General features: G+C 47.3%; 1 protein-coding gene across 23 annotated transcripts in view; it reads left to right on the top strand.

The window, feature by feature from the left end:
* Window positions 1-1,463: 1,463 nt before the first annotated feature.
* KMT2C (lysine methyltransferase 2C) overlaps window positions 1,464-11,388 on the top strand; it is a 197,041-nt gene continuing 187,116 nt past the window's right edge. For 21 of the 23 annotated variants that reach the window (XM_071734711.1, XM_071734710.1, XM_071734700.1 and 18 more), the window contains exon 1: window positions 2,439-2,617. In XM_071734711.1, the coding sequence (XP_071590812.1) occupies window positions 2,439-2,617 (179 nt within the window). Of the gene's footprint in view, window positions 1,479-2,193; window positions 2,327-2,437; window positions 2,618-11,388 lie in introns of those variants that run through there. The other 2 variants (XM_071734713.1, XM_071734685.1) reach the window with 2 other exon arrangements.

The raw sequence follows: 11,388 nt of genomic DNA, 5'->3' as shown, positions 1-11,388 counted from the left end.
AAACAGAGAGCAGGAATCTAAATGACAGGAGAGAAACACTTAGTGACAGAGCTCTCAAGATGTATCTGTACGTATCAAGAAGAGGAATCGCTCCCTAAGATTTCTCTAGTCCGGCAAAGTTCTCCAACACGCCCGCCCCCAAAATGAGTCACCTCTGCATGCTGCGGGGCAGCAGGGTTCATTGCTTTTCTATCCGTACGACCCATTTCATGATTCAGCAGCATCGGGGCACTGAATTACTCCCTTGGCACATGCCGCTTCAGCTCCGGACACAGAGAGGGAGGACACAGACGCCCGGCCTGGGGAGAGGGGCCCCGCAGCTCTGCCCTCAACGGCAGGGAAGCGGGCAGGGAAGCGGGCAGGGAAGCGGGCAGGGAAGCGGGCAGGGAAGCGGGCAGGGAGACAGGCAGGGAAGCGGGCAGGGAAGCGGGCAGGGAAGCGGGCAGGGAGACAGGCAGGGAAGCGGGCAGGGAAGCGGGCAGGGAAGCAGAGAGAGAGGCACGGAGGCAGGCAGGGAGGCAGGCAGGGAGCGGGGAGGCCGCCTCAGGGGAGGCCGCCTCAGGGGCTGCCCTCAGGGCGGTGCCCGGTGCGGAGGCGCGGCAGCGGGGGGCCCTGGCCCGGGCAGAGCCAGGGCCCGCTCCCCGCCCTGGGGCAGGGCCCGGGGGAAAGTCCGGGGGCGCGGCCCGTTTCCTCGCCTCGTAGCCGGACTTTTCTCTGGCTACGACGTTCGTAGCGCTTCCCCCTCCCCTTCAGAGCCGTAGTCCCTCCTGGCCTCCGGGACACGTTAAATCCCGTGTAATGAGGCTTAACCCCGCCCCGAGCCGCGGCGCAGCCGGGCGGGCGGGCAGCCAGCTAGGCCCCTGCCCGGGGGATGCTCCCCCCGCTGTCCCGAGCGGCCGCAGCTGTTCCAGCCGGAGCTGCTGGAAAGCGGCCACGCACCCCAGACTTTGTATCCCTCGCACACAGCGCTGAACTCTGCTCCCTCCCTCCCCCGGGGTGGCCCCAGCTCCCCGCCGCTCGCTGCCTTTCTCCCCCCCGAGTCGCAGACGCACGCCGAGAGAAACGGGGGGCTCCGCGCCCCCAGGCTGCAGCCAGCGGTGCCCTGGCTCCCTGGGGCTCGGGAAGGGCGAGCGCTGACTCCGCAGCCGCCGTCTTGGGGGTCTCAAACCCTGTGCGGGGACAGGGCAGGGGCAACGGGAAACGATGCGGCCACTTTCATCCGGATGGGGCTCTTTTTTTTCTTTTTTCCTTTTTTTTTTTTCTTTTTTTTTTTTTTCCGCGGGGAAAAATAAATAAAAAACAAGGGCGGGGAGAGGGTGGGGAAGCGAGCGGGCTGCCGGCACCCGCGGGGCGCGGTGCGGGGTGGGTGCGAGGAGCGCCCCGTGGCATCGCGTCGCGTCCCGTCCCATCCCGTCCCGTCTCGTCCCGTCCCCGCTCCGCACTTTCCCCGCAGCCCGCCGCGGCAGCCAGCCCGTGAGGTCAGTGTCGGCGGCGGATGGGTGTCTGCGCCGTGGGACGGGCGGGGGGCGGGCGGGGCGGGCAGGCGCAGTGTGGGGCCGCGGCAGGGGGAGGAGGGCGGCGGGCGGGTTCTGTGTCTATGTGTCGCACTGGCGGGGGGAGGGAAAGGAGGCGGAGGGGAGGGGGGGGGTTACACACCAGGGCAGCGCCGGGATCCCTTCTCCACCCCGCGGGGAGGGGGGCAGGGAGCCTCCTCCTCCTCCCCCTTCCTCCTCCCCCTTTTTCACCCTTCCTCCTCCTTCTTTCCCCAAAGTTTAACTTCCTGCTCCCGGCCCGGCTGGGAAGGGGACCCGGAGCCCGGCCGGACTCAGCCCTCGACACACACAACAGCTGGAGCTGTCAAAACTTCCTTCGCTCGGCCTCGGCCCCTGCCGCCTCCGCCACCACCACCACCACCACCACCGCCGCCGCTGCCTGCTCCTCCTCCGCCCCCGGGGGCTCTGCGCGGGGGGAGGGCGCAGGGCCAGTGTACAATGAAGCGGCGGCCGCCGCAGCCGGGCAGCGCAGGAGCCGGAGCCGCCGCCAGCTCCCGGGGCCTCTGAGAGGGGGGGGGGCGCCCAGCGGCGGGATCAGCCGCCTCTCGCTCGCTCTCTTCACCTCGCCCGCCACCTCCCCCAGCCCCGACAGACCCCGCCGAGCCAGGGAGGGGGTGTTATTGTGTGTGAGACCCTTCCTTCCTCTGCGCTCTTTCTCTTCGCCCCCCCACTCCTCCTCCCCTCCTGCTTTCCCCATGCTGCTCCCCCTGCTACCTGTGCTGGTCGGCGGCGGCTGAGGCCAGCAATGCGAGGCGGAGGTGGAGAAGGCGGAGGTGAGGAGGAGAGGAGCCGCGGGAGCAGGAGGAGCATCGGGATCCCCATCACCATCCTCATCTTCATCCTCATCATCATCATCCATGTGTCTCTCTCGTCCTGCTGACTAGGATGTCAACGGAGGACAAGAGTCTGGTGGTGGCGGTGGTGGAGCCGCCTCAGCAGCAGCAGCAGCAGCCCCCCGAGCCTGGAGCTCCCCCCCCAGCAGCAGCAGCGGCAGCCACAGACAAAAGACCTAGGGGCCGGCCTCGCAAAGATGGCGCTTCCCCTTTCCAGAGAGCCAGAAAGAAGTAAGTTCAGCGTTTGTGTGTGCGAGGCAGAGAGGGGCAGGGGGCAGGCGGCCAGGCGCAGGCAGAGCTGTCAGAGGAGACTCGCTGCTCGTGCCCCCCCTCCCTCCTGCCTAATGCCATTTTGAGAAGGGCCCTTCTTTCTTCTCTCCCCTTTGCACTTTCCCCTCCTCCTTTTTCACCTTTGTCTTCCTCCGCCTGCTCTCCCCTTTTCCACTTTTCTTTCCCCGTCCCTATGCTTTTTTTTTTCCTCCTCCTTCAGAGTTTCTATGTGGCTCTTCCCTCTTCACCCTCTTCCTCCTTTTTTTTTTTTTTTTTTTTTTTTTTTTTTTTTTCCCTTGCCATTGCACCTTCCCCCGTCTCCTTTTTGGGTCTCCTCTCCTCCAGGACGCTTGGCTGCCTTCAGCGTCGTCTGGCTACTCCCTGCGCTTGACGGTAGTTCCTCGTCGCTTTCCCTTTTTATCCCCCCCTCCTCTCTTTGGGAAAGAAAAGACAGTTCTCGGCGGGTGGCGAGGAGAACACCCTCCTCCCCCTCCTTTTCCAGCCCGGGCGGCTGCGGAGGCGCACACTCAAAGTTGAGGCAGGAGTTTTCTTCTCCGCCAGCCCCGCCGTGTGCTTGGAGGTGGGGAGCGGCTGAGGGAGCTGTCAGGCGGCAGCCTCTCACCGAGGGACGCGCCGCCGGGAGAGTGGCGAAGCACAACAAACACAGACCGAGGGGTGGGATGTGTGTTGAGGGGATGACGGCGGCGATGAGGGGGTGGGTTGTGGGGGGGGGGGTGCCTCTTCCTCGACTCCGGTAGATTTCCCTTCACCGCGGCCTCTCCCCGCCGGGGGCGCGGGTGTTCGTCAGCCCCAACGGCTGCGCCGCTGCCCCCCCCACCCCCACCCCAAGTCCCTGAGGGAGCCGCTTTTGCGGGAGCGGCTCCTCTCCCCTCAGACCCGGGCGGGAGCGCCCAAGTTTCCCTCAGCCACGGGTACGGGGAGCCGGGGGTGCCAGCGACCCGCTGAGAGAGCCGGGCAGAGGGGCGGGTATGGCCGCTCTGCCGCTGACAGGCGTGAGGTGCCGCGGCGGGCTGGGCTGGGAGAGGCCTGGCGGCCGCAGCCGAGCTGGCTGCGCTCCCCGCGGGTTATTTTTGAGTGGGATGGATCTTGCCATGACATACCTGATGGCAGCGGTAATAGGGCAAAGCTGGGCGAGCGCAGTTTGGGGAAGAAACCTATCGATTGCTGGCAAAACGAGCTCTGCGCTGCTGAGTCTGTTTGGAGCCTCGGGGATTTCAGAGTTTGTTTCCCTTTGTTTTGTGGGGATGCTTTCAGTTTGACACCCCCTTTACCCAGGTGAGTTGCTAAACGCTCACCCAGGGTCTTGCCGTGAGTTTCTGAATCGGAATTGTTTAGGTTGGAGAAGGCCTTTGAGATTCTTGAGTCCAACCATCATGTCACAGTGGAAGTCCTGAACACCAGCAAGAGGTTCTGCTGGGCTGGACCTAAAGGCATCCAAAGACTGTATTACAGTTTTGCAGATATTCATTACTTAAATATTCCAGGACAGAACTATCATTAGTTTGGGATATGTGGAATTTTTCTTGTTGTCACTGATGAAAGTTTCCCTTCAACGATTTTGACATTCAGCCCCTGGGTTTGGTGGAGATGCATTGTTTGCAGCTCCCTCTTTTCATTGTCTTACGTGTTTGTTTCATAAAAATTTTCATCTAGCAATGGTTGAAAGTGGTTGGCCAATATATATACACAGTAAAGTCCTTGGTTCATCTGCTTTACTCTTAGTTTTTCATGCTTTGGTTATATTTCTACATGTAGAATCCAAACCTTATATAGGAAGCATCTGAATATTTTGTTCTAGAAGAAGTTTAAAGAAGAAAAATGCAAATCCAACTGAAATGTACCAATTTACACAAAAAAAGCAAAATAGTTCCTGAAAATTGATGTATTGTGTAGGCAGGCCAACCTGAGGCTGTGTACACTCTCCTGATGAAAAGTTGGTGCTTAAGAGGTAATTAATTTATATCAGTTAGTTTTTTTGGTGTAATGGGACTATTGTCAACTGGTTTTAGGAGGAAATTAAATTTTCCTGTAAAAGTTTGTGACTATGCTGATGTGATTTAAAACATTTTTGTAAGAGCCAGAAATGTAATTGGCTGGGAAAAAAATTAAAATTAATCAGCACTTTTTTTTTCTTCACACGATTGCTTCTGTCTGGTTTGGTGCTAAGCATGGCTGGTGTCCTCTGTCTTTATGGAAAGCCTGTAATGTTGATAAAGGCCTTATGACATAAGTCATAAACTAAGTTTTCATCTTAAATAGTGATTTTTCTACTTTCATAGAGTAAATATAGACTATAGACAGGTCTTTTTTAGTTCCATCCATTTTGTGGAGAAAGTGGTTTTATTTTGCTATTTGCAGAATACTGATTACAGTTAACTAAGCAGATGCAGAAATAAGTAATTTTTTTTTTTTTTTGCCTCATGTAGCCACTTGGTCCTATCTTCCTTTTCACTTCTGTGCTTTCCAGTTGGATTAATGTGCCTCGTGTAAACCAGATAAAAGAGCATATGTCAGACCATTTTCTGTACTGTAATCACATGTCTAAACTGCTATTAGCCAGTCAAATTGTTCAGCCGCTTTATCCCATTATAGGAAATGTTCCACTGAATGTTCAGTCTAAGTGCAGTCTAAGTAATGATGAAATGAAGAGCTGTGCATTAAACCAGCAAAGCCAAAATAGAATAACTCCTCAGCATTGGATGCCTCCATTGAGGAGCAATACCATACTGGAGAATGCTGGGGGTTGGTATTAACACATGGGAAGGGCCATGCTTTGAGCAAATTCAATGAAGTTTAATCAGGCAGGTGGGAAACTGCCTTGAACCTGCTTCTGTGAGGTGCCAAGGGTTCTCAACTCTTTCCAGAAGTTGGCCTGCACCAAGGGAGCACAGGGTTCTTCACTAGGACAGCTCTGCTCAAGCCTCTGTCATTGGCATTTTACTTGTTTATCAGGAAAGATTCCCATGGGCACAAGTATCTGTAGGGAATCATTTGAGTTCCCTTTAGGTGATGAACCAGGAATCAGTTTCTTTGTGGTATCAGTACCTGGAGAGTGACTGATAGCAGATTATGATGCTACAGCATCTTTTTATCATTGTTTGAGAGATACAGCTTCATGAATAGCATTGTCAGGAGACTTAATCTCAGGTGAACAGTTCATTTTTATTATTTATATTGTAATTGTGCCTAGAGGCCAGGGCACCATTATACTACATACAGCACAAATGCATAAGCAAAGATTGCTTCTGCACAAACAATTTCTTAATTTAAATGTGATGATAAGGCAGCATGCAAATACAAGAAATGTATTGGGAAAGCACAAGGAAGCTGTGAGAACGTTATGAGCAAAAGGGCATGCAGGAGTTCAAGTACCCTGGGTATCTCACCATCAGTGAATGATTCATGGGCATCAGACTTGGAGGAGATATTTGAAGGAGGATTTCATTGTGACCCTGAAGATTTTCACAGATGGCTTGTTTTCTGCCTAAGCTGCTAGACAAACACTAGTATTTTCTTCCTTACGTTTTGACAACTGGTTATAGAGCAAAGGTTCAAATGTAAGACGTGGAACTAGAATAAACCATGCAGAGCCTCAGAATTGAGAGCAAGTATGTTGTTTGTGATATGGTTCATCAGGAAGGAGGAAGAACACAAAGAACTATAATCAAAGCAATGAGTGAGGGAAATATTTTTGTAGTACCAGCTTTCAAATGAATTCAAAAGGTAACAAGATTGCACTTACGAAAGCCAAAAAAGATAATAAAGTTGCGTTACTGAAGACACAAAGTGGTACAGGGGAAACTTTCAGGTGCATGGTTAAAAAAAGAAATCTTGCTGGCATTGTGTAGGAAAAATACAAATAGTTATGGGGCATCTCATCATAAGGCCTTAATCTTAGAAACGTAACTCCTATGTTTGTATTATACCTCAGCTTCCAGTCTGTGAACCTGAAGGATAGGAATGTATTCCAAAAGAAGTTTCAGGGGAAGAGTATTGGTTGTGTTTTAACTACACTGTTATGTTATATTGTATGAACAGCTGGTTACTCAAGAAAATGCGTCAAAATAGTATTGTACAGGTGCATTAAGCATTTTAAGTACTAGAGCTTTCTTAATCTATACAAGTTACAAGCAGCACAAACAGATGTAGCTTCTTAGCAAAAATGTAGTAGCAGAAGTCTCACTGATTGTGATCATAACAGCTACTTTGTAAGTCAGTATCTAAGCTAATTTTAAACTTTGTTTTCAGCATCTGTCAGGCTTTGATGTATATTTCAAAATATTTTTTGCAAATGTGTAGCATTTAAAACAGCATAGGATAATGATTCCAAAAAGCATGAAAATCGTGGAAAACTGTGTGTTTATTTTGAATTACCAATGTTTTAATACTCATCCTAGTTTTTCATTACTTTGGCCAACGTAAGCTGCTGCAGTAGGTTTTTGGAGGCTAGAAATTTCACACATGCAGATATTTTTGCATTGTTATTACTATTACTGCTTAAGAATTTTTATTATTAGAATAGCTTTATCTGCAATCGGATAGGCCAATATTTAGAGTTATCTAGTAATGTCAAAAGAACCTTAACATGTTGGATGGATCCTCTTTATAGCTCAGCTTTGTTTCTTTAGTTCCTCACACACCTTCTGTGTGATACTTGTATATTTACTTGCCTGTCCTTGTCTCACTTCAAAATTTAGTGCTGACAAATGTAAAATTTATATTGTGTTATATAAGAAAAACGTTCTTAAATACATTTTCACAGTTAGGAAAGGCCACTATTACTTTGCAAGATGGAAGTCTTTCTGTGGATGGGCTTTGTACAGCTGGAGAAGGTTAAGGTATTACAGCAAACAGTGGCCTAAACTTCTGCCTGCACAAGCCACATATCAAATGTTTGGCCAAAAGCCAGAAGGTACATCCTAGATGACACACTATGAAGGGATGAGGCACAGGAGCAGGATTCATGACATTGGCTCTTTGAAGGCTTTTCTAGTCCACTCTGGAACAGGACCAAGCTACATACACCAGGGTCCCATGGGAGCTTTGTGCCATTTTCTTTGGCAGCCCATGCTTTACTTCTTCCATCATATTCTTACTACCAAACAATTCCCCAACTGTCTTACGTAGCTTTTGTGTAGGAGCCTGGATTAAACTGCTCATAATACTGTTTTGCTCAGAAGGTAAATGATCTCTGGTAAATGGTCTCTGTATGAATCTGTTGGTTTTCAGTTCCTGGTAGGGTCTATGTGATGGATGACTCTGAAGTTGGTACACAGCTTTATGGAATTGTTTTGCTGTGTTATCTAAGTTGTTAAAATTTTGATTAATGGGAAGTGGTGGCTTCACTTGTGTCTTAAGGGTGAGTGAGATTAGGTTTAATGTTGGAAACAGGTATTTTCCTATGGTTTTACCCTACTGTTTTCACAATTTAGAACAGACCTTGTTCCAGACTTGCAACATTCTTGAAAATGAAGAATTTTTAGGATTTTTTTGACATTGCAGTTGTTAGTTTCTTACTGTTTGTATCTCATCTATTCAACTTTTGTAGCATTTGTCATGGGAGGACCTCCACAAGGTGTCACAGTGATGTGTCAGACCAAGTATGATGACAGTTTGTGCACCCTCAGTGTATGAGGTGTATTGGTTATAGGACATGTCTGCAGAAGGGGGGATAAGAGCCCACTCTCTTGATATCTACTCTCTAAGCCATCTCCACACCATCTTTCATCCTCTAGTAAATGAGATTAGAGATTTTTTTCCCAGCTTACAACAACAAAACATTTCAATTTTCTTGGCTTTGCTCATGGATATTCTTTTGTTTTTCTTGTTAGCACATTCAACTCCTACTAACTTCTTGTCATTGTTCTTTTGTAAGATAAGTAATTGGAATTGGATGTTTCTATTCTTTGTTGTCATTTGACTTGAGAGATATATTTCCAAGGCAGTTGGCTGGCTGAGAATAGGTAAGCTTTGCCTTTCTCAGGACAGAGTGGTTTTGGTTTTTTTTTTTCCCTCCTTAGTCCAGCTGTTCCACAACAATGTTGAAGGGGTAGCAGGGTCATGGATAACTGGGGAAAACAGAATTTCCTTATCCATGACTTGTGATTGCTCTCTTATTTTTTTACACAGTGATGCTGTGAATTTAACTTTTTAAGAAATGCTGTCAGCACACAAAAATACTCTGAAATAGTAAACAATTAAGCAACTAACAATTTCAGAAAAGACAGAAACCTTTTCTCCTTTGTATGTTTAATATAATTGATTATCAATTCATTCAATCTGTATGATTCATATAGTTTAGATGAATACAGGTAAGCAATATTTTACTGCAGCAAATTCTTCTTGCTAGTAACTTGCACTCAATTCTGTACTGTGGTTTTTGGTTTTGTTTTTTTTTATTTTATTTTTTTTACTAGAAGGATGGCACTAAACATTTCCATCCATGCCATTCCTGAGTTTACCAAATGGATCAGTCAGGAGAAGTTTGGGCATTTGCTTCAAGAACTACATTCACTAAGTTCTAGTAGCATTGGTACTTTCATTCTTCTGAAAGAAAATAAGATGAAGTAGTAAAAAGCCCTTAAAATCTAGAATATTTACTACTCAGAGAAACACAGGCAAGTAAGTGTATGGAGTGCATGAGGTGGTTATTTTCCCCAAACACCATAAATCTTAAGCTGGTTCTGGCAGTGAAAAGGAGCAGCAGTGCTGCCCTCCCTCTGCTCCCAGTTGTTTGTTCTCTCCCCTCTGCTGACCCAGGCATTTGTGGAGCCATGTGGTGGGTGATCTGCATTGGGAAGTTGATCTGGGTTAAAACTAACCTGGCAGAGAAATGTGTCTGTGATAGCACAAGGGAGGAGGCCAGAGCAAGTGTCCAGGCTGCCCTGAGGCAGAGCTGCATCTTCTGGTGGCACTGCCAGCCTGAAGCAGTGTGTGCAAAGATATGGCATTGGTTGTCATAAATTCAAGGGTGTTCAGGTTTTCGGGCTGACTCCTTTGAGTTCTTCAATATAAGAATTCTTACAGGAGATCAGGCAAGATTTTTATAGCCTGTAGTCATGTTATATATATTGGTTGGTTGATTGGGGGGAGGGGGAAAAATAAGCTGTTCAGAGTGTTCTTTGTGGTATTTGGACAGATGAGTTGTTCTCTAACTGGCTCTTGCCCCAAATGTTGTCATTGATGAAATAAGGAACTTCAGTTCTCACTTTGGTCCTCAGTTATCTGTATGTTGAATATTCAAAGTACTTAAAAATAAGAGCGTAAGTAAAATGTTTTATGTTAACAATTGTTAATAGTGCTGGCATTCTGAAAGCTTCTTCCTGCAAGTATTTCAATATACAGGGACTTTATTAAATAACATTAGACATTCTTTCAGAATATTCTGCCCTTTCACAGTTTTGGAGGTATTTTTGTTAAGTCAAGCATGCACCAAATTGTACTGCCAGGCATTCCAATGTAAATAAATAATTACTGATTTTCACTGCTATATTTATTAGCATTCTAATTTTAATCTGGAAACTACAGAAAATCCTAACAAACTAGGATATTCTCCCCCAGACCAAGGGCTTTTTTTTTCTCTTCTGCTGTGTCCTTATTGTCAGTTATTGCAAAAATAATTTTAGTTAATCTATCAATAAGAAAAGATCAGTTTTCAGGAAAATTACCAATTTTTAATTTTGCTTATTACATTTTTTTTCATATTCAGTAGATCATATGGAGTTAAATCGGTTTTGTGGCACAGTAAGATAAAAGGAAATTTAGGTAGCAAAGATGTGGTTCCAATGTGCAGTCTCTGCTACTAAACATCTACTGCCATCAGACGTGACTGAGAGTCCTGTCTGGAAGCCATAGCTAATCCAGAATGACTTCTGGAATTCCCAGGCTTCATGGAAACCAGGCTGTTCCAGGGGTGGTTCCTGCTCTCCTGTCTTTGTCTTGGACAGTGAAGACTGCAGTGTTCTTCTGCTGGGTAGCTCTGTGTTGTTATTAATAAAGGGGGGAGCTGAACTGTATTAAAATTAGGGAGATTTTATGAGTAAGCCATTTAATAAGTACAGAATGTGAATTTTTAAAGTTTGTTTTCTGCAGTTTGGAGTTCAGAGGCACAATGAAATTCTTATGTATTTTATTCTATATTTCGTTTTGCTATATTGCCACAGATGAATGGAACTGGATGGCCAAAAAGGACTTCAGGGTGATCTTGCTTGTGCTTCTGGGGGTATCTGTATGACTTCTGTTGTGTTTCTCTGACTTGTTTTTAAAGTGTTTGTGAACATAATTCCACTGCATCTCTAAGCATCTGGCTTGAGGTACTACTTTTCTAAAGTATAAAACAATGCAGGTTAAGCCAGTTTTGTCTTGTACTACTTGCAGTTAAGACTCCACAGCTGATATGGACAACAATTTATTTATTGGGAGATTGTGTCCTTTGTTCTGCACTGAACAAGCTTAACCTCTTGAGCAACGTAATGCTGAATTACCTGATTTATCCCTCAGAAGTTTTATAGTCTTTATGAAGTTTTACTTGGTTGATACCAACCCCTTTTTACTTTACTAGAACAATTTTGATTTAGATCTTGTCCTCTGAAATCTTCATAGCACCTTCCTCTGCCACGTGTGGTATGCAACTCTTCCATGTGTCTGAATTTCCTCATGGAGCAAGGAACTTTCTTGTAATGTTCTTCCTCCTTGGCTGAAAATAATTTGCA

This window comes from Heliangelus exortis, chromosome 2 (genome assembly GCF_036169615.1).
Source record: "Heliangelus exortis chromosome 2, bHelExo1.hap1, whole genome shotgun sequence".
Taxonomy (NCBI): Eukaryota; Metazoa; Chordata; class Aves; order Apodiformes; family Trochilidae; genus Heliangelus; species Heliangelus exortis.
This window is presented reverse-complemented; position numbering and strand designations above follow the sequence as displayed.